The sequence below is a fragment of the Camelina sativa genome, chromosome 5, assembly GCF_030686135.1.
Source record: "Camelina sativa cultivar CO46 ecotype springtype chromosome 5, ASM3068613v1".
Lineage (NCBI taxonomy): Eukaryota > Viridiplantae > Streptophyta > Magnoliopsida > Brassicales > Brassicaceae > Camelina > Camelina sativa.
Genome location: NC_141884.1, coordinates 6,155 through 24,531, shown reverse-complemented (window position 1 = coordinate 24,531; position 18,377 = coordinate 6,155). Strand labels below are relative to the sequence as shown.

At 40.5% G+C, this 18,377-nt stretch overlaps 8 protein-coding genes and 1 long non-coding RNA gene across 15 annotated transcripts; 6 read left to right on the top strand and 3 right to left on the bottom strand.

Moving 5' to 3' along the window:
- Nucleotides 1–33: 33 nt before the first annotated feature.
- On the bottom strand, nt 34–1,065 carry LOC104784484 (uncharacterized). Of its 3 annotated transcripts, XM_087512853.1 has the most exons (4): nt 926–1,065; nt 716–811; nt 525–622; nt 34–434 (listed from the first exon to the last, which is right to left on the bottom strand). In XM_087512853.1, the coding sequence occupies exons 2-4, from the start codon at nt 740–742 to the stop codon at nt 275–277; spliced, it is 285 nt and encodes a 94-aa protein (XP_087368979.1). In that variant the 5' UTR covers nt 743–811; nt 926–1,065; the 3' UTR covers nt 34–274. The 3 variants fall into 3 exon arrangements, with proteins under 3 accessions (XP_087368979.1, XP_087368977.1, XP_087368978.1); XM_087512851.1 differs by having other exon boundaries at nt 525–811; XM_087512852.1 differs by having other exon boundaries at nt 716–932.
- A 250-nt stretch (nt 1,066–1,315) lies between these two features.
- LOC104784483 (protein HUA2-LIKE 2) lies at nt 1,316–9,087 on the top strand. 3 transcript variants are annotated; one of them, XR_015598159.1, is made up of 12 exons: nt 1,544–1,971; nt 2,319–2,395; nt 3,284–5,236; nt 5,732–5,810; nt 5,899–6,161; nt 6,512–6,620; nt 6,704–6,816; nt 6,883–7,067; nt 7,147–7,627; nt 7,725–8,112; nt 8,238–8,426; nt 8,635–9,087. XR_015598159.1 is itself a non-coding variant. In XM_010509507.2 (11 exons), exons 1-11 carry the CDS (start codon nt 1,849–1,851, stop codon nt 8,664–8,666), a joined length of 4,080 nt encoding a protein of 1,359 aa, XP_010507809.2. In that variant the 5' UTR covers nt 1,316–1,848; the 3' UTR covers nt 8,667–9,087. The 3 variants fall into 3 exon arrangements, 1 of the variants encoding a protein (XP_010507809.2); XR_015598160.1 differs by having other exon boundaries at nt 3,284–5,249; XM_010509507.2 differs by having other exon boundaries at nt 1,316–1,971; nt 5,732–6,161.
- On the top strand, nt 9,082–10,443 carry LOC109132799 (putative glutathione peroxidase 4). The gene is made up of 6 exons (XM_087512850.1): nt 9,082–9,404; nt 9,501–9,577; nt 9,657–9,718; nt 9,806–9,924; nt 10,027–10,194; nt 10,277–10,443. The coding sequence occupies exons 1-6, from the start codon at nt 9,351–9,353 to the stop codon at nt 10,307–10,309; spliced, it is 513 nt and encodes a 170-aa protein (XP_087368976.1). The 5' UTR covers nt 9,082–9,350; the 3' UTR covers nt 10,310–10,443.
- A 296-nt stretch (nt 10,444–10,739) lies between these two features.
- Nucleotides 10,740–11,809, bottom strand: LOC104784481 (non-specific lipid transfer protein GPI-anchored 16-like). Its single transcript, XM_087512848.1, has 3 exons — nt 11,375–11,809; nt 11,115–11,171; nt 10,740–11,044 (listed from the first exon to the last, which is right to left on the bottom strand). The coding sequence occupies exons 1-3, from the start codon at nt 11,697–11,699 to the stop codon at nt 10,848–10,850; spliced, it is 579 nt and encodes a 192-aa protein (XP_087368974.1). The 5' UTR covers nt 11,700–11,809; the 3' UTR covers nt 10,740–10,847.
- A 313-nt stretch (nt 11,810–12,122) lies between these two features.
- On the top strand, nt 12,123–12,973 carry LOC104784477 (non-specific lipid transfer protein GPI-anchored 15-like). 2 transcript variants are annotated; one of them, XM_010509502.3, is made up of 3 exons: nt 12,123–12,490; nt 12,571–12,660; nt 12,747–12,973. In XM_010509502.3, exons 1-3 carry the CDS (start codon nt 12,166–12,168, stop codon nt 12,878–12,880), a joined length of 549 nt encoding a protein of 182 aa, XP_010507804.2. In that variant the 5' UTR covers nt 12,123–12,165; the 3' UTR covers nt 12,881–12,973. The 2 variants fall into 2 exon arrangements, with proteins under 2 accessions (XP_010507804.2, XP_010507803.2); XM_010509501.3 differs by having other exon boundaries at nt 12,125–12,490; nt 12,568–12,660.
- A 108-nt stretch (nt 12,974–13,081) lies between these two features.
- On the top strand, nt 13,082–13,469 carry LOC147943105 (uncharacterized). The gene is made up of 2 exons (XR_015598162.1): nt 13,082–13,199; nt 13,282–13,469. It is a non-coding gene; the product is annotated as an uncharacterized LOC147943105 (long non-coding RNA).
- A 275-nt stretch (nt 13,470–13,744) lies between these two features.
- Nucleotides 13,745–14,811, bottom strand: LOC104784476 (non-specific lipid transfer protein GPI-anchored 16-like). The gene is made up of 3 exons (XM_087452746.1): nt 14,382–14,811; nt 14,120–14,176; nt 13,745–14,049 (listed from the first exon to the last, which is right to left on the bottom strand). The coding sequence occupies exons 1-3, from the start codon at nt 14,704–14,706 to the stop codon at nt 13,853–13,855; spliced, it is 579 nt and encodes a 192-aa protein (XP_087308872.1). The 5' UTR covers nt 14,707–14,811; the 3' UTR covers nt 13,745–13,852.
- Nucleotides 14,812–15,129: 318 nt separating this feature from the next.
- Nucleotides 15,130–15,980, top strand: LOC104784475 (non-specific lipid transfer protein GPI-anchored 15-like). 2 transcript variants are annotated; one of them, XM_010509499.3, is made up of 3 exons: nt 15,130–15,497; nt 15,578–15,667; nt 15,754–15,980. In XM_010509499.3, exons 1-3 carry the CDS (start codon nt 15,173–15,175, stop codon nt 15,885–15,887), a joined length of 549 nt encoding a protein of 182 aa, XP_010507801.2. In that variant the 5' UTR covers nt 15,130–15,172; the 3' UTR covers nt 15,888–15,980. The 2 variants fall into 2 exon arrangements, with proteins under 2 accessions (XP_010507801.2, XP_010507800.2); XM_010509498.3 differs by having other exon boundaries at nt 15,575–15,667.
- Nucleotides 15,981–16,294: 314 nt separating this feature from the next.
- On the top strand, nt 16,295–18,059 carry LOC104788709 (very-long-chain aldehyde decarbonylase CER1-like). Its single transcript, XM_087512837.1, has 6 exons — nt 16,295–16,539; nt 16,667–16,774; nt 16,858–17,058; nt 17,179–17,286; nt 17,399–17,572; nt 17,652–18,059. The coding sequence occupies exons 1-6, from the start codon at nt 16,405–16,407 to the stop codon at nt 17,823–17,825; spliced, it is 900 nt and encodes a 299-aa protein (XP_087368963.1). The 5' UTR covers nt 16,295–16,404; the 3' UTR covers nt 17,826–18,059.
- The last annotated feature ends 318 nt before the right edge of the window (nt 18,060–18,377 follow it).

Sequence of the window (18,377 nt, the reverse complement as noted above, 5' to 3'; positions counted from 1 at the left end):
AAAAGAGGGAAACTAAGCCGGCAAACAAAGAGAAGTTCCCGGAAACTAAACCTTATCCAAAGGAGACAAAGAAAACTACAAATGCAAGCAGATAGTACCAAGACCAAAATCGAAAGAGGACAATTCCTAAACATAAAAGCAGAAGTTTTAGGCAGACCTTAAAAAAAGGATAGCACTAAAAGAAAAGAGAGACTTCTTCTCCTGAAACACCAGCAAATGCGATTTATCACGAAAGCCCACGGCCAAATCGTAGAATAACATCTACCTTCTCCTATCACAAAGAGAGCCAATCTCTCAAAAACAAGGACAACATAACCCGGCAAGTAAAGAGCCTCATAGAAGGACATAGAGCCTCGAACACACTTCCAGATGCGACGACGACGACTGAAACGTCTCTTAACGTCTGACTAGAGTCCGCCAAAAAGCTAACTGATCTACACCAATCACGAAAGCAGAGACAAGGAGCAAAGACTACCACAACCAATCACTTAAACACGAAACTTCTGCTAAGAAAGAAATCGAACCTGCAAGGAGTACAAGCTGAACCGAAGAGACAATGAACGGGAGGAAAGGCAACGGCTGGACGGAACTGACAAAGATCCACTACACAGCCAAACCACAACTGCAGCTTCGAAACGTAGATAAGAACAAGAGTAACTACAACATCTGAGACAGGAACAAGCAAACGACAATGGCATTTATTCTTCAAACCAACCGTAGATCTATAATCCGGCATCATCATTTTTACTTGTAATCAGTGACCTTCACAGATAAGGCTGCTCAAACTGCTTCCTCAACACAATCACAAAGTCTGAACACAAAACAAACAAATACTCCCCAATCGAAGGCCAACACCACTGCAACCAAAACTAAACACCTAAACCAAGCTAAGAGACGGAGGAGAAAGATGGGAGGATTAGCTTACACAATCAGAAGACCACAAAAGCCCAAGGTCACAGAAACGAGAAGCACCAAAGGAGACTTCTCCTGAAACCGCTGGGGGAGGAAGAGCAGCTCTCCAACGAACGCCTACCAAACCTCACCGTGAAGACCAACTAAGGATTGACTCACTAACATCCCCATCAAACTACCAGATCTCACCGATGCGAAACAAAAACAGGAATAAACGAAACACAAAGAAACAGAGGCCCTCTCACGGTTACGGCGCTCTTCGCCGTAACCGTGAGAGGGCAAACGGAGATCTAAGTCAATATCAGGTTTTGTGGGAAATACGATAATTTCTTTTAGAAGTCTCAATAATCAAAATTCCACCACGGCCGGCCGGCCGATCACTGTTCCGCTTTCAATCCATTTGCATCTGTTCCGATTTTAGCCAACCCAAAAGGCCTAAATGAAAACTTTGAAAAAGTCGTAAAAATCACAAATGGGCCATCATGTTAAGTCGCTAATGGGCCTCAACACTGAAGGGTTTTTTGAAGTAGAAAGGCGGTAGTTGGGTCACGGAAAGCGTTAACCTACGCAGCAGCCAAGGCGCATGTTAACGAGAATAATATCATCAATTTTTGTTTAATTTTTTCGAGTTATTATTATTATTATTGGGAGGTTCTCGTGTGTGAATCCCATCATCCGCTTCTTCGTCCTCAAAAGCGAAACAATCCCACAGGCAAAACAAAATCGTCTTCTCCCTCGATTAGGGTTTCCGTTTCTCCACCGTCTCGCCAACACACTTCTTTCGATTGGCCGGGGTTTCAATGCCTGCGTGTTCATCTGGGGGATTTGTCACCGAGAACCCTAGACACTCCCAATTTCGCCTCCGATTCTTGCTTTACTTCGAGTGTTAGAATCGCTTCTTCTTCTTCTTTCCAGTTTAGTTTTACCGTCTTCTTGATGGCTCCCAACCGCAGGAAAGGCGGTGGTAAGGCTGCCGCCGTAGCTGCCGCCTGCCGACAGTGGAAGGTGGGCGACCTTGTGCTCGCCAAAGTCAAAGGTTTTCCTGCGTGGCCTGCCGCGGTATGACCCTCTCTTTTCATCATCTTTCTGAAATAATTATTATTCTCTTCTTTTGGGTTTGGTTCGATGGTTTATTAGTGTTTCTCCGGGCAATATATATACCTGCTTCTCCTCGTAATTTAGGATTTAAAAATCATCTTATAAACTGCCTAATCAAATAGTATAGTCCTTCAGCCGCAGCCTCATCAGTATTTCCATATTAAGTTCATAGGTTATATATATATTCTTGTCAAGTCTTTGTTGTAATATGCTTAATATTCTTCTTCTCTCTTAGGGCTCTCCTTATTTTTAGGTTTCATTTGTCGATTGCTGGTCCACCTGCTTACTTTTCTTGAATGCAATTTCAGGTTAGTGAGCCGGAAAAGTGGGGATATACAACTGATTGGAAGAAAGTGTTGGTTCACTTTTTTGGAACACAACAGATGTGAGTTCTCACCTTTACCTTTACCCTCTTCTATACTTCTTCTTATGCTCCTATTCTGTGGTTGAATGCTAAGATTTTAATTTGGATGTTTGTTCTTTTTGTCACCCTGGCCTTCCCCTTTGCACATGAGCTCACTTCATCATCTCCTGGTGAAATCGTGACCTTTGTTTCTTATTTTTTATTTTTTCAGTAGCCTTGTTTATCGGCTTCAATGTTAGATTATATTGTGCACTTTGTCCCCACCCCCACACCTAAATGACATCACAGTTTATAATTTCCAGTATTTGATTACAATTTTGCCTGTTACACACATCTGGGTTCATTTGAGCTGTTAATGTTATCTGTGTGGCATTGTAGCGAATGTATGTGTATATATATATATATATATATGTATGTGTGTGATTTTCACCCAGGGGGTTCCCTGTCGAATGAATCACTCGCATCTTTCGTATGTGTAGTGCCTAATGTCTCTATTACTAGATAGCTGGGAACGTTTGCTTCTTGTTTGGCATTTATTTTCTACTCTTGGGTTTAGCATAGTTATCTGATTTGATATTGGTTGCATTCTTTCCCGGCAAAGTATCTCGTTTGTGGTTAGAATTTTTTTAAAAAGTTAGATTGTTCTTGAAGCCTATAGAATGCTTATTCTCTGTTCTTCGAAAATTGTTTTTAGTCTTAGTGGTTGGATAGAGAACAGTGATGTATCCATTGTTGTCTATTGAGAGTATTCTGTGAACAGCACAGCTTTGCAAGAGCCAAAGTTTATTGATGATGTAGACTGCTCAGTACTCGTTTTCTGCCCTGCCTACTAGATCAGTGAGAATTATTCTTGTATGTAATCATGTGGAGTTGGTGACATTTTGTTGTTATTTTTTTTTTCATGTCCAGAGCTTTCTGCAATCCTGCTGATGTTGAAGCTTTTACAGAGGAGAAGAAGCAATCACTTTTGACAAAACGACATGCAAAAGGGTCAGATTTTGTTCGTGCTGTAAAGGAGATTACTGAAAGTTATGAGAAGCTTAAGCAGCTAGAGCAAGCTGGTGATCCAAAATCTTCTGAAGAAGCCACTCTTGGGAGTGCTGAGAATACTACACTGCTGCCTCAGGTCATTGAAACTCCAACTGGGACAAGTCTAACACAAATGAAGTCTGATCCTAGTCATGGTAGAGATGAATCTCTGCCAAATGAGGATGCTTCGGCTGCTGAACAAATGCTAGCCCTGCGTGATGACAGTGTACTACGTAACGAAGCCTGTGATAGTGCAGTTGCTAAAGAACCACGTAAGATAGCAACATATTCTTCAAGGAGAAGAAATGGAGGGGCACGATCTCAGAATGGTGCTCCCCCAAAAACACAAAAAACAACTTGTTCGGTTCAGCACTCTAAAAGTTCATCAAGGTTGCAAACATATAAGCTTCAAAGCTCCATGTTGCAATTCAGCGATGGTGGGCAGAGTATAAATGACGTGGAAGATGGAGCATTAAGAAGGAGAAAAAGGATCAGAAGATTATCAGGTCATTCTGAATCAGATGATGTGGCTTCATCAGCTTTAAATTCAAATGGAAGTGACGAAGAAAATGCCTCTGAAATTGCGACAGTTGAATCTGATAATAATACTTGGAATGAAGGCAATGGTCTAGATTCTGGTTCCAAAGTCGAGCAAATTGATATTGGTGGAGAGTTTCTCGAAGGAGATTATGAGCTCAACAAGGGGCTTAACTTCCAAATTAATACCATGGTTAAGAGAAGGAAGAGAAAGCCGACCAGGAAACGTGGTACTAGTGATCTTGTTGATCATACGTCTAAAGTTGAGGCAGAAGCAGGTCTTGAGGCTGGAGCTGGTGATAATGTTCGAACATCACAAAATTCTCATGAAAGGTTTACTGAGAGGCCTTGTGAAGAAAATGGGGATGAGCACTTACCTCTGTTGAAACGAGCCAGAGTCAGGATGAGTAGAGCATTTTTAGGTAATCATGAGGTTAATGGCTCTTCGCAGGTTGAAGAAAGATCACCTAAGGACACTCTGGTCAGTGCAATAGCACAGACAAGCCCTACTGATATAATTTCTATTCAAGATACTATCGCAGTCGAAGAATCTAGATTTTTAGCTAAGCTCTCAGGTGACATGGTTAATGTAGTTCCGTCTCCATCTGAGGCTTGCGTTCAGACTGTGGGAGAGAGTGAATATGCTATGGGGTGGAATGAACTTAGTAAGGCACCAGATGAATCTAATCAAGTTAGCAGTTTGCCAGCTGGCGAAGCTCAGACAGCTAGTGTCCCTGAAACTATATGCTCCGGGGTTTTACAACCAATGAAGCTGCCAACTAGTGAGTCTGATCTTCCGGTCGTACAGTGCTATCAAGTTACTAAAATTGAAACCTCCTTGGATCCCAATACTGTGGATTCATCTGCTGACAAGGCCTCTGTGATATGCTCATCCAGTATACCTTCTCAATTATCTGGTCAGGACAGAAGCCAGGACCTAGATGCTTGTGACTCATTGGAAAATTCTTGTGAAAATCTGAATGAAGAAGGCAATAATGATGCTTGCGTGGCTCAGGTTGTTCAATCTAAAGGTGTAGAGCATTCTCCATCGCCTTGTTTAATGGTGATTGAGCAGGAGGTTGAGAAGCTGCAAAAGACTGATAACATGCTGCTGAAAGAAGAGTATGGATGTCTGGGTGAAGAATATGCTATTGCCAATCCAGCTGAAACTACAACAAATCCACCCATCTCCGCTACTGAAAGTGATGTGATAGTTGATGAAAATGTACCTCTGAATGAAACAAGGTGTAGCAAATGTGAGGACGCTGTTGAGGGCAGTCAGCAGGAGAACATGATGTGAGTTTCTATTGTTAGTATTTCCTTTCTGCCCCTATTCTGCTTTTACTGTCTCTATCATTATTTATTTTAACGCTAGTCTCTGTCATTAGTAAATCCTGTACTGTCTCAGACTCTTGTGAATGTATTCTTGAAATGTAGTGTAGAAGTTTCTCCTTAAGGCTCAGCAGGAATTTCGTATTGGGTCCTCATACGTAGAGTGATGTAGCACAGAACTAGGAATCTGTCTACATTAGAGATTCACAAAAGAATCATTATTAATCTTCTTCGTACATTTTCCTTTTAGGGGTTGTTCCTTTTAAGTATTTTTGGTTCCGATGTGGTTTTGAAGTCTATGTAGAGGATAGGTGTATGGAGTTGTATGTAGGCAGACATGCAGCAGTAAGATTCAGTTTTCTATTATCTTAATATTATCTGAACTCCAATGACAAGACAGACATCTGCTTCATCACTGAACTAGTTCACTAAAAGGGTATACTACTTGTGCTTTTGCAGTGGCGAGACTGATGAACAGAAGCAACTGGTCCAAGCGAACAATTCTGTCTCAGTATCTGAGAACCTTTCACGTGAACAAGTGAGTTTATCTCCTGCTAATATCGCAGACACTCCTGCGATGGGCACTCCACATAGCAACTCAGTTTATTACCACATTTCTACCGCAGAAAGTGCAAATGATATACAGAACAACAGTAGTTGCAGCCCAAATGTTCAATCTGGTGAGAAGAAAATTGTTTCCGATACCATTGTCAACGAAGAGAAAATTGAAACAGGTGTATGTCAGGGACAGAAAGTTGTTAGTTGTGATGTGCAATCCACTAGTGAATCTTTTGAGGATGCACTTAACTCATTGGTGCGGACAAAGGAGAGTATTGGCCGAGCAACTCGTTTGGCTATGGACTTGATGAAATTTGGTGTGTCTGCAAAGGTAAAAGATTTTTCCTTTTTTCTTTTGTGATTATTGATTACCTGAGTTTATTGACCTGTTTCTTTCCTTTTCTGTAATTTGACGTCCTTCTTACTACTTATTGTTAATTGTTAATATCATGGTACCTAGATATGTTGCTTCTATCTTTTGAAGCAACATTTTCTATTGTATGCCATATAGATAGAGTAATAATATGATAATATGTGGAAGAGACCGCAACAGATTTTGTGTGTGGATCACCTAGTTGATGAAGAAGGGAACTGCTTTTCTGCATGTTTTATTGTTTTTGTGAGAGCATTCTTGTTTGTGTTACCCGTTGATAATAAGTCCTGATGAACTACTTGAATTAGGCTATGGAGATTTTGGCTCATACTTTGGAAAGTGAGTCTAACTTAAAGAGGAGGGTGGACTTATTTTTCCTTGTGGATTCTATCGCTCAGTGCTCCAAAGGTCTGAAAGGTATGTCATTGTGCAATTAGTTTTGTTAAGCCACATCAGCAAATCTAACTGCGGAATTGACTGAATACTACCCTACTTTTCAGGTGATACTGGTTGTGTTTATCTTTCAGCCATTCAAGTAATTTTACCTCGCCTATTGGCGGCTGCTGTACCTGCTGGAGCTACCACACAAGAAAATCGGAACCAGTGCTTAAAGGTATGCAATAATATTTGTTAGCTCTTTTGTATCGTTATTGTTTCTCAACATTGCTGCTATTTATAGGTTTTGAAGCTTTGGCTTGAAAGACGGATCCTGCCTGAATCTATTGTTCGTCACCATATAAGAGAACTTGATTCACATACTATAGTTCCTGCTTGCCTCTATTCTCGTCGCTCAGCTCGAACAGAAAGGTCGTTGGATGATCCTGTTAGAGATATGGAGGATATGCTGGTGGATGAATATGGAAGGTAAGATTTAGGGTCTTTTGAACCTATATCTGTATCTTTGTCTCTGAATTCGTTAAACTAATTCATCTTTTCGTGTCAGTAATTCAACTCTCCAGCTCCCTGGATTTTGCATGCCCGCATTGCTTAAGGATGAGGAGGGAGGGAGTGAGTCGGAGAGAGGGAGTGACTTGGAGGGAGGAAGTGACTCGGATGGAGGGGATTTTGAGCCTGTCACCCCTGAACATGAGTCTAGAATCCTCGAAGAAAATGTCTCGTCCTCCACAGCTGAAAGGCATACACTTATATTGGAGGATGTTGATGGTGAGCTTGAAATGGAAGATGTGGCTCCTCCTTGGGAAACCGGAAACTGCACACACACTGATCAAGCTGTTAATACGAAGGCTACCAATTGTCAGCTTGGACAACAGCATCAGCATGTGTCCTTGTCATCTCCACCACTGCCATCTTCCTCGCCACCACCTCCACCGCCACCACCAGCTCCCCCTTTACAGCAGGCTCAGTGTGCCATGTCTGATTCCTACTTAAATGGATTTGAAGATGGAGGATATCGCAACATGCATGTATGTCTGTTATCTTGTTGTAGAATCCTTTGAACAATAGACATGATCATAAATCTTGCTATGGTTACTTATCCCATTGGTATTTGCTTATATGCAGGGAGATCATCAGGCTGGTCCTCCTATGATGAACCCACAACTGTCTGGAAGCATGATGCATTATCAAGGTCCGGAATTATCTTATAGTTCCGGCGTAGACCATATGAATAGCATTCCACAGGCGGATGGTTCTAATTTCCAGCACAGGCCTTATCCATCTCATCCACATCCACATATTCCTCCTCCTCCACCTCCACCACAACATCAATACTCATTTACAGAGCCGGGCCACCATATGAAGTCGCGTAAGGACGCTCCATCATACTCCCACAGATCTCATTACGTGCCAAATTTTGATGAAAGAAATTTTCATGATAACCATGAGAGAATGAGGCATGCACCATATGAAAATCGAGATAATTGGAGATATCCACCTTCTTCGTCTTATGGTGAGACCTTTTACAGTGACACGTGTGTTAATTAATATGTCCGCACATAGAAGCGTACCAACAGTCATATCTGCTTTCTAATGCAAATATGCGGGAATGGGAAGTCTGATATGATCATCTTGCAGGTTCAGGTTCAAGATATCAAGACAAACACAAAACCCCTTATCCATCCAGTTCATACGATTGTGGCCCTCCACGTGAGTCTGGAAGGCTCCAGAACCAGCGGTGGAATCATCCTCCTCGCCCATATAATAACAGACACTCTTTTCACCCTAAGCCGCATTCTGAAGGTCCTGTTCCTGTTGGAATGAGAGGTAAGGATGTTTTAGACGTTTATACTAAATGGTCTTGTAAGTGGTTTTCTGATTATCTAGAAATCCACGCTTGCATAGTATGAACAACTTTAGGGACATGAAAGGCCAATTATGTACTCATCTTCTAGTGACACATGTAGGGTTTTTAGTGGGATCATATTATTGTTCGCTTCTGACATTGAGTTTCATTTGGCCTTTAATGTTGCAGATCCGGGCATGTGGCATCAGAGAAGTGACTAGAAAAACTTGAGAGAGACCGAAACCGGTAAAGAGGACGGTGGTGTGAAGCAAAAAGCAAAAACACTGAGGTGATGTGGCTCTAATTTAAAAAGAGAACGGCTATGTTGTTGTTGAGGTGAAATAGGGATATGATAAAGAAGTGAGTGTACATATGATATGATGTTTCTTTTGGAATCAGAATCTCATGCAAAGCAGGGAGTGGGATGGTTAAAAAGCCATTTGCAGTAATTGAGAGGAGTTTAGTATTTATCTGCTCTCCTCTGTTACCCTTACTGTTTTTATTTTATTTTATTTTTGTCAACAATTTTTTTCTTATGTGGGGTTTTTTGACCTCTGAGTGTATGATGTATATTTGATCTCTTAGAATAATATTTCAGCTGAATAGTTGCTACATATTTTTTATGAAGTGCATGATTGGGTAGACGTTTCTTTCTTATGAATAAAAATGAATATAGCGCATAGACTTGAACACCTCTTGTTGAGATTATATTTGTTCTTACATTATTTCTAAAAAAAGGCACATGTATGTTTATGTAAGAAGTACAAAAGAGAGAAGACTAGAAAAAAAAGGAAGAAGCGAGTCCACACGAACGCGCAGAAAAAGGTCAAAGAGGGTTAAATAAAAAAAAGCTTCTTCTTGAGAAAGTCTCTGCTTGTAATTTCTCTGGAGAGAGAGAGAGAGAGATGGGTGCTTCTGCTTCGGTTCCGGAGAGATCCGTCCATCAATTCACCGTAAAGGTACAATCTTTTTTGCTCATACTAGATAGAGGACGAGGTTGAATCGTCGCTCTAATTTTGTTTATTCTGTTGTGGTTGTTGTTTCATGGGCATCAGGATAGCTCGGGGAAGGATGTGAATTTGAGCATTTACCAAGGGAAAGTCCTCCTCATCGTCAATGTGGCCTCCAAATGGTTCGTCTCTTTGGGTCTTTCCCCAAATTTTGCTAATTTCGTATTCATCGCTCGTTAATCCTTTGGTTTGTGCAAACAGCGGTTTCACCGAATCTAACTATACCCAGCTCACCGAACTTTACCGGAAATACAAGGACCAAGGTCATGATTAATTTAGGGCTTTTGTTATGCAGTTGCGCAAGCTCATCTCCTTTTGTTAACTTTACCATTTCATGACCTCGTTTTCAGAGTTTGAGATCTTGGCATTCCCTTGCAACCAGTTTCTATACCAGGAGCCAGGCACAAGTCAAGAAGCTCAAGAGTTTGCCTGTACACGCTTTAAAGCAGAATACCCTGTTTTCCAGAAGGTAGGTAGAGATCAGATCAGGACGCTTGGATTGAGTTTTTTTTATTTATATATAATTTTTTTGAAATCCATTTACACTTGCGAGTTGTGAATGTGGGATTAGGTACGCGTAAACGGTCAAAACGCTGCACCACTCTACAAATTCCTTAAGGCAAGTAAACCCACTTTTTGGGGTTCCAGAATTAAGTGGAACTTCACCAAGTTCTTGGTCAGCAAAGATGGCTTAGTGATTGATCGTTACAGCACAATGGTTACACCGCTATCAATCGAGGTATCCATTCTTTGGGAATCCAAATTGTCTATGTAATATGCGGTCATTGTCCTGATACGCTTTTCTTTTTTTCGGTGAGCAGAAAGACATCAAGAAAGCTCTTGAAGAGGCTTGAAACAACAAGGGGGTTTATTTTCAATGTAAATTGCAGCTTTTTGTGAAGTTTTTTTTTTTTTTTTTTGGTTCATTTTCCTTTCGGACATGTTTCTCTGTTTGGTGGGATATAAAAAGAAATTGCTTGTTTCGGAAGAGTAGGTTGTTGTTTTTTCATTTTTTTGGCAGAAGTAGTAACATATGTTAATCCTACGAGAGTGATAAAATTTATCTGGCCAATCCAGTCCGAAGTTAATAGTTAGAGGGTTATGTGGAAAGTAATGGTAGAAAAATCATAATTTAAAAGAATCGTTTGTAATTCATCCTACTGCTATATGACTGAAAATTTTATTTATATCGCCTCTTAACAAGTTATATTGCACATGTTGGTATTATTCTCAGAAGGAATTTCTTTTTTTCGACATCCAGAAGGAATTTCTTAGAGTTGGCAATTATATATAATGAATCATATGTATAACTTTGAACTCGTAATGGATAAACCCGAGAGAACACACATACATAAGGGTAGTATTTTATGAATAATGGAGACGCCGACTGGCTTACAAAGTCAACAGAATTAGAAGAATAAAAAGCAACGGTAGAAACGGAGCAGAAGAAAATTGAGCCAGGCTGGTGGGTTGCATTGACTGAACAACGGGTCGAATTCCGTGTTTGGCTGTGGGGGCCGTCGGTCCATCTGCGAGAGCATCCGGTGTAGGTGCAGGTGCAGGTCCCAGTGTTGCCGCCGCCTTGGACGCTGATCAAATGTGTCCAAAATCAAATTCAAAACGCAAAGACGTATACGTGATTATTGATCAAGTACTCACCAGCGGGGCTAAAAGCAGACACAGGCGGTGGTGGAGCCAGTAAAAATGGAACCGGACCTGGCCAATATATACATATATATATATATAAACAAATAGAATTAACTGAATCTCCTATACACAGTTTGTGTAGCACAATACAGTCAGTTAGGGGATACCTGGCGCTGGCAGTGGAGTCCCCGCAGTTGTAAATTAAGCAAATGAGTCAACCGTAGTTTTAAAAATGACATATTAAAAAATGAATGAGAGTAAAAAATAAGAACCTTGACACTGAACAGGTACACCGCCCATTTTGCAGGCACGAGGCAGAGCAAGCGAGAGAGTCCGGTTGATGAAGCCAGTAGGCAGCGGGACGTTAGCGGTGAGGATGAGGCAAGCACAGTCCATGCCAGTGTTGGTCAACGACTTTAAGGAGTCGCAGCAGCCAGCGGTGGGAGTGACGGAGCCGCCGCTGCTTCCCGTGATGAAGTTGAGACATGGAGTGAAGGTAGAGATCATGGAGGAGGTGCATGGCGTGCTTATCTGCTGACCTTTCCCTCCCAACATAAAGCATGACATCATCACTACTATCAATGTTAAGCCCTCCATTCTAATTTTGCCTGCGTAATTCTCCAGTGAAGATGCCTCGTAGTCATATATAATTCTGTTTTATATATAATAAAAGAAATGGGTGCATTGGAGTTCAACAACTTCCAACTAATATAGAATCCTTTCTCTCAATCTCTTTATCAACACACAGTTTCCTTTTTTATTTCATTAACCAAGATAAACCAAATAAAAAGAGAAAGTAGCTGAGTTTGGTATACGTACATACTTCTAATAATTTTGTAACAAGTAATTACAATCTTTAGTTCTGAAGAAGCTAAGGTATATCTTTAGTTGTATACACATATTAGGTGCATCTAGAACGCACATACTGGTTTGATAAAATCATATAAACAATGTAAAGTAGGTCATCCAATGATACCAGTCTCTTTGATATTTTATGATCGTCTCCTCCTATAACTAAACCAAAGGAAATATACAAAAAAATGAACAATAATAACTCAAAAATATGGGATATAGAAGCAACTGCACGATTACATTTGTAGCCTTCGTGGCAGCTCTTTGGGGGGTTACAACAGCACAGCCCAGCGGGTCATGCGTGAGCACTTTGACCACCCTCTCTCCGTGCCTCAGCTACGTCACTGGAAACTCAACCACTCCCTCACAGAGTTGCTGCTCTCAGCTTGACTCTGTTATCAAATCTTCGCCGCAGTGCATTTGTTCAGCCGTCAACAGTCCGATCCCCAACATAGGCCTTAACATTAACCGCACACAGGCGTTGCAGCTCCCCAATGCCTGCAACATTCAGGCGTCTCCCCTCAATCAATGCAACGGTAACACACCTATCTATATGTTTATATCGTATGCATTGTAATATTGTTTCACTCACAACAGAGTGTTTGTGAAATAGAAGCCACTGGTCCAACAGCACCTTCACCGGCGGAGGAAACCACAGCCCCAGGTGTAACACTTACCCCTACCTCGTCTCCGGGTGCTCGTTCAGGTACCTACTCCCCTCTTATCACCAAAACCAAGCAACACTCGATTTTTGGTTGATTGAATATATTCCCCTTGCACATCGGTACACAGGAGTTAAAGGTGGTTCCAAGATAACTCCCTCCGCTGATTTCGGCTCGTCTACCGGGAACGTCCACCGCGTGCCGCAGCATCTTCTTATGTTTGCTGTATGTGTATTTGTGGTGTGCACCTCTTATTTTCGTTAATTAACTCTGAGAGTTCATGTATTTGAGATTTTCATTTTACTTACTGCTGTGCCATGTTGATAAGTAACTGAGATCTATTTGCATTGCTATAAATTTTCTGTTGATTGGATCGAATAACTGGATTAATGGTTGCATATGAAGCAACAACTCCAGTTAAAAAACGAAAATTCTGGAAAGACCAAAAGAAATTGCACACCAGTTAAATAAACCCACTTTTTGGGGTTCCAGAATTAAGTGGAACTTCACCAAGTTCTTGGTCAGCAAAGATGGCTTAGTGATTGATCGTTACAGCACAATGGTTACACCGCTATCAATCGAGGTATCCATTCTTTGGGAATCCAAATTGTCTATGTAATATGCGGTCATTGTCCTGATACGCTTTTCTTTTTTTCGGTGAGCAGAAAGACATCAAGAAAGCTCTTGAAGAGGCTTGAAACAACAAGGGGGTTTATTTTCAATGTAAATTGCAGCTTTTTGTGAAGTTTTTTTTTTTTTTTTTTGGTTCATTTTCCTTTCGGACATGTTTCTCTGTTTGGTGGGATATAAAAAGAAATTGCTTGTTTCGGAAGAGTAGGTTGTTGTTTTTTCATTTTTTTGGCAGAAGTAGTAACATATGTTAATCCTACGAGAGTGATAAAATTTATCTGGCCAATCCAGTCCGAAGTTAATAGTTAGAGGGTTATGTGGAAAGTAATGGTAGAAAAATCATAATTTAAAAGAATCGTTTGTAATTCATCCTACTGCTATATGACTGAAAATTTTATTTATATCGCCTCTTAACAAGTTATATTGCACATGTTGGTATTATTCTCAGAAGGAATTTCTTTTTTTCGACATCCAGAAGGAATTTCTTAGAGTTGGCAATTATATATAATGAATCATATGTATAACTTTGAACTCGTAATGGATAAACCCGAGAGAACACACATACATAAGGGTAGTATTTTATGAATAATGGAGACGCCGACTGGCTTACAAAGTCAACAGAATTAGAAGAATAAAAAGCAACGGTAGAAACGGAGCAGAAGAAAATTGAGCCAGGCTGGTGGGTTGCATTGACTGAACAACGGGTCGAATTCCGTGTTTGGCTGTGGGGGCCGTCGGTCCATCTGCGAGAGCATCCGGTGTAGGTGCAGGTGCAGGTCCCAGTGTTGCCGCCGCCTTGGACGCTGATCAAATGTGTCCAAAATCAAATTCAAAACGCAAAGACGTATACGTGATTATTGATCAAGTACTCACCAGCGGGGCTAAAAGCAGACACAGGCGGTGGTGGAGCCAGTAAAAATGGAACCGGACCTGGCCAATATATACATATATATATATATATAAACAAATAGAATTAACTGAATCTCCTATACACAGTTTGTGTAGCACAATACAGTCAGTTAGGGGATACCTGGCGCTGGCAGTGGAGTCCCCGCAGTTGTAAATTAAGCAAATGAGTCAACCGTAGTTTTAAAAATGACATATTAAAAAATGAATGAGAGTAAAAAATAAGAACCTTGACACTGAACAGGTACACCGCCCATTTTGCAGGCACGAGGCAGAGCAAGCGAGAGAGTCCGGTTGATGAAGCCAGTAGGCAGCGGGACGTTAGCGGTGAGGATGAGGCAAGCACAGTCCATGCCAGTGTTGGTCAACGACTTTAAGGAGTCGCAGCAGCCAGCGGTGGGAGTGACGGAGCCGCCGCTGCTTCCCGTGATGAAGTTGAGACATGGAGTGAAGGTAGAGATCATGGAGGAGGTGCATGGCGTGCTTATCTGCTGACCTTTCCCTCCCAACATAAAGCATGACATCATCACTACTATCAATGTTAAGCCCTCCATTCTAATTTTGCCTGCGTAATTCTCCAGTGAAGATGCCTCGTAGTCATATATAATTCTGTTTTATATATAATAAAAGAAATGGGTGCATTGGAGTTCAACAACTTCCAACTAATATAGAATCCTTTCTCTCAATCTCTTTATCAACACACAGTTTCCTTTTTTATTTCATTAACCAAGATAAACCAAATAAAAAGAGAAAGTAGCTGAGTTTGGTATACGTACATACTTCTAATAATTTTGTAACAAGTAATTACAATCTTTAGTTCTGAAGAAGCTAAGGTATATCTTTAGTTGTATACACATATTAGGTGCATCTAGAACGCACATACTGGTTTGATAAAATCATATAAACAATGTAAAGTAGGTCATCCAATGATACCAGTCTCTTTGATATTTTATGATCGTCTCCTCCTATAACTAAACCAAAGGAAATATACAAAAAAATGAACAATAATAACTCAAAAATATGGGATATAGAAGCAACTGCACGATCACATTTGTAGCCTTCGTGGCAGCTCTTTGGGGGGTTACAACAGCACAGCCCAGCGGGTCATGCGTGAGCACTTTGACCACCCTCTCTCCGTGCCTCAGCTACGTCACTGGAAACTCAACCACTCCCTCACAGAGTTGCTGCTCTCAGCTTGACTCTGTTATCAAATCTTCGCCGCAGTGCATTTGTTCAGCTGTCAACAGTCCGATCCCCAACATAGGCCTTAACATTAACCGCACACAGGCGTTGCAGCTCCCCAATGCCTGCAACATTCAGGCGTCTCCCCTCAATCAATGCAACGGTAACACACCTATCTATATGTTTATATCGTATGCATTGTAATATTGTTTCACTCACAACAGAGTGTTTGTGAAATAGAAGCCACTGGTCCAACAGCACCTTCACCGGCGGAGGAAACCACAGCCCCAGGTGTAACACTTACCCCTACCTCGTCTCCGGGTGCTCGTTCAGGTACCTACTCCCCTCTTATCACCAAAACCAAGCAACACTCGATTTTTGGTTGATTGAATATATTCCCCTTGCACATCGGTACACAGGAGTTAAAGGTGGTTCCAAGATAACTCCCTCCGCTGATTTCGGCTCGTCTACCGGGAACGTCCACCGCGTGCCGCAGCATCTTCTTATGTTTGCTGTATGTGTATTTGTGGTGTGCACCTCTTATTTTCGTTAATTAACTCTGAGAGTTCATGTATTTGAGATTTTCATTTTACTTACTGCTGTGCCATGTTGATAAGTAACTGAGATCTATTTGCATTGCTATAAATTTTCTGTTGATTGGATCGAATAACTGGATTAATGGTTGCATATGAAGCAACAACTCCAGTTAAAAAACGAAAATTCTGGAAAGACCAAAAGTGTGTAATAGTCCACAAAAACAAAATTATATATATAAATAAATACACATCCTCTAGTCTCTACAATCGAGTTTCTTTAATGTTCATAAATCATATAATTTTTTTAAAAACACTATAACGTTGCCTCATAAATTATAAAAAGTTGAAAATAAAGAAAAATATATAGAAACGTGGATTTGCAAGTTTTCAATATGACCAGTGTTAAAACTAATATCTTTTGCCAAGTTTCAGTCCAAGGATTAGTTTTAACACCTGACGACGCCAGAGTCCATATACCATTTGCGCATTGGCTTGGCCTCATTTGCCTCCTACCCTTTCTCTTATAGACGGTTCATGCGCATCTTGTGGCCTTTCACCTCCCTCTCCATGATCTTCACGCTCTTCTACGCCCGCCTCTTTGTCGCTGAGAGCAACTCCTTCAAGAAACTCAACTTGCAGTCTTGGATGATACCCAGATATAATCTACAGGTCCTCATCATCATCATCTGCAGCTTATTTCATCTTTTTTTGAATTAATTTATTATATATATATATAGAAGCATGTTAATTTACTGATGCATATATTAATGGTGATATATATATTATATGCATGCAGTACTTGTTAAAATGGAGGAAAGACGCGATCAACACCATGATTGAGAAAGTGATATTGGAGGCAGATAAAAAAGGAGTGAAGGTGCTTAGCCTGGGTCTCATGAATCAAGTAAAGAAACTATATATCTCTGACTTTTTTGGTTTTACGTTGTGTAGATGTTGTAGTATTAAAGCTGTGGTGAACTGAAACAGGGGGAGGAGCTGAACAGGAATGGAGAGGTGTATATCCACAAGCATCCAGAAGTGAAAGTAAGAGTGGTGGATGGCAGTAGATTAGCAGCAGCCGTTGTGATTAATAGTGTATCCAAAGCTACTCAAAACGTCGTGATGACAGGCCATCTCACTAAGGTCGCCTATACCATCGCCTCTGCTCTCTGCCAGAGAGGCGTTAAGGTCGTTTGTTTTCTTTTCCCTCCTCTGTTATGATGTCCAATAGGAAAGACAATTAATGATATATGGATATCCATTATGCTTCTCACTCATTACATTTCCTTGTGAATATCATCCGCGCAGGTCTCCACTTTGCGTCTAGACGAGTACGAGAAACTAAGATCATGCATTCCCCAAGAATGCAGAGACTATTTGGTCTATCAAACCTCCGAAGTACTCTCATCAAACAAGGTAATATTAGCCAAAAAAGCAGAATGAGAATATTCGAGAAGCGTATGTCTATTAAAAATACAAAATACTGAAGAGCATTTCAATCTAACTAAGTAATGGATTTGGGTTTAAGGTATGGCTGGTGGGAGAAGGAACAACTAGTGAAGAGCAGGAAAAAGCCACAAAAGGAACATTGTTTATACCATTCTCACAGTTCCCCCTCAAGCAGTTACGTAAAGATTGTATCTATCATACCACACCGGCCTTGATAGTTCCAAAATCTCTGGCGAATATCCACTCCTGTGAGGTAAGTACACAAACTATCCGATCCAACTAATTTCTTATAGATATAAGAGCCCTAATTAGAAGAAAAAAAACCTCTGCAGAACTGGTTACCAAGAAAGGCGATGAGTGCAACTAGAGTGGCCGGCATATTGCACGCCTTAGAAGGGTGGGAAGTGCATGAGTGTGGCACATCCCTTCTTCCCTCCGATTTGGACCAGGTATGGGAAGCCTTTCTCAGCCACGGCTTCCAGCCTCTCCTCCTTCCACATCATTAAAACTCCAACCGGACAATGAAACATTTTATGAAAATGAGAGCGACGCACGTTGTGTGCATTTATTTCCTTATGATCCAGCTCTTCCACAGTCCATGAACTATGGAACATATATAATTTTCACACATCTTATATATGATTTACGTATTTGTATGCATATCAAGCTTTTGGTGATTATGATATTGATGTACAATTAAGCTTGGTTATTATGGTATTAATAAGAGTACTATTTCCTTTTTTTCTTTTGTCAAGAAGAATAGTTCTTTGTTTTTCAATTTCTTGTTTGTATTTTCCGTTATTTGTTCCATTTAAAATCATTTGAGCCTTAATAAAAGCTCCAAATTCTGCCCTTAGGGCATCTTCAACCCATTTCTTCATTTTTGACTCTATTTTGTAGTAACTCAAAAAAAGAATATTCTTATATTTTATTATTAATTTATATAATGATCCTTTATTTATTAAAATTACAAATTTGATCCAATTATTTTATTTTTAGCAAAAAAAAAAAAATTTTAGCATGTTATATTTAAAATTTATTATTGAACAACATTACAT

Bases quoted from the DNA above. Each gene is read 5' to 3' on its own strand.
- LOC104784484 (XM_087512851.1), bottom strand. From the start codon at position 742: ATGATGATGCCGGATTATAGATCTACGGTTGGTTTGAAGAATAAATGC. The intron at 435-524 runs GTTCGATTTCTT...TGATTGGTGTAG, and splicing joins TCAGCTTGTACTCCTTGCAG to ATCAGTTAGCTTTTTGGCGG.
- LOC104784475 (XM_010509498.3), top strand. From the start codon at position 15,173: ATGGGATATAGAAGCAACTGCACGATCACATTTGTAGCCTTCGTGGCA. The intron at 15,498-15,574 runs GTAACACACCTA...TTTGTGAAATAG, and splicing joins TCCCCTCAATCAATGCAACG to AAGCCACTGGTCCAACAGCA. The intron at 15,668-15,753 runs GTACCTACTCCC...ATCGGTACACAG, and splicing joins GTCTCCGGGTGCTCGTTCAG to GAGTTAAAGGTGGTTCCAAG.
- LOC109132799 (XM_087512850.1), top strand. From the start codon at position 9,351: ATGGGTGCTTCTGCTTCGGTTCCGGAGAGATCCGTCCATCAATTCACC. The intron at 9,405-9,500 runs GTACAATCTTTT...CATGGGCATCAG, and splicing joins TCCATCAATTCACCGTAAAG to GATAGCTCGGGGAAGGATGT. The intron at 9,719-9,805 runs GTCATGATTAAT...CCTCGTTTTCAG, and splicing joins CCGGAAATACAAGGACCAAG to AGTTTGAGATCTTGGCATTC.
- LOC104784476 (XM_087452746.1), bottom strand. From the start codon at position 14,706: ATGGAGGGCTTAACATTGATAGTAGTGATGATGTCATGCTTTATGTTG. The intron at 14,177-14,381 runs GTTCTTATTTTT...TATATTGGCCAG, and splicing joins TGTACCTGTTCAGTGTCAAG to GTCCGGTTCCATTTTTACTG. The intron at 14,050-14,119 runs GTGAGTACTTGA...ACATTTGATCAG, and splicing joins GTCTGCTTTTAGCCCCGCTG to CGTCCAAGGCGGCGGCAACA.
- LOC104788709 (XM_087512837.1), top strand. From the start codon at position 16,405: ATGCGCATCTTGTGGCCTTTCACCTCCCTCTCCATGATCTTCACGCTC. The intron at 16,775-16,857 runs GTAAAGAAACTA...GAACTGAAACAG, and splicing joins GCCTGGGTCTCATGAATCAA to GGGGAGGAGCTGAACAGGAA. The intron at 17,059-17,178 runs GTCGTTTGTTTT...TCATCCGCGCAG, and splicing joins TCTGCCAGAGAGGCGTTAAG to GTCTCCACTTTGCGTCTAGA.
- LOC104784477 (XM_010509501.3), top strand. From the start codon at position 12,166: ATGGGATATAGAAGCAACTGCACGATTACATTTGTAGCCTTCGTGGCA. The intron at 12,491-12,567 runs GTAACACACCTA...TTTGTGAAATAG, and splicing joins TCCCCTCAATCAATGCAACG to AAGCCACTGGTCCAACAGCA. The intron at 12,661-12,746 runs GTACCTACTCCC...ATCGGTACACAG, and splicing joins GTCTCCGGGTGCTCGTTCAG to GAGTTAAAGGTGGTTCCAAG.
- LOC104784483 (XM_010509507.2), top strand. From the start codon at position 1,849: ATGGCTCCCAACCGCAGGAAAGGCGGTGGTAAGGCTGCCGCCGTAGCT. The intron at 2,396-3,283 runs GTGAGTTCTCAC...TTTCATGTCCAG, and splicing joins TTTTTTGGAACACAACAGAT to AGCTTTCTGCAATCCTGCTG. The intron at 6,162-6,511 runs GTAAAAGATTTT...TACTTGAATTAG, and splicing joins AATTTGGTGTGTCTGCAAAG to GCTATGGAGATTTTGGCTCA.
- LOC104784481 (XM_087512848.1), bottom strand. From the start codon at position 11,699: ATGGAGGGCTTAACATTGATAGTAGTGATGATGTCATGCTTTATGTTG. The intron at 11,172-11,374 runs GTTCTTATTTTT...TATATTGGCCAG, and splicing joins TGTACCTGTTCAGTGTCAAG to GTCCGGTTCCATTTTTACTG. The intron at 11,045-11,114 runs GTGAGTACTTGA...ACATTTGATCAG, and splicing joins GTCTGCTTTTAGCCCCGCTG to CGTCCAAGGCGGCGGCAACA.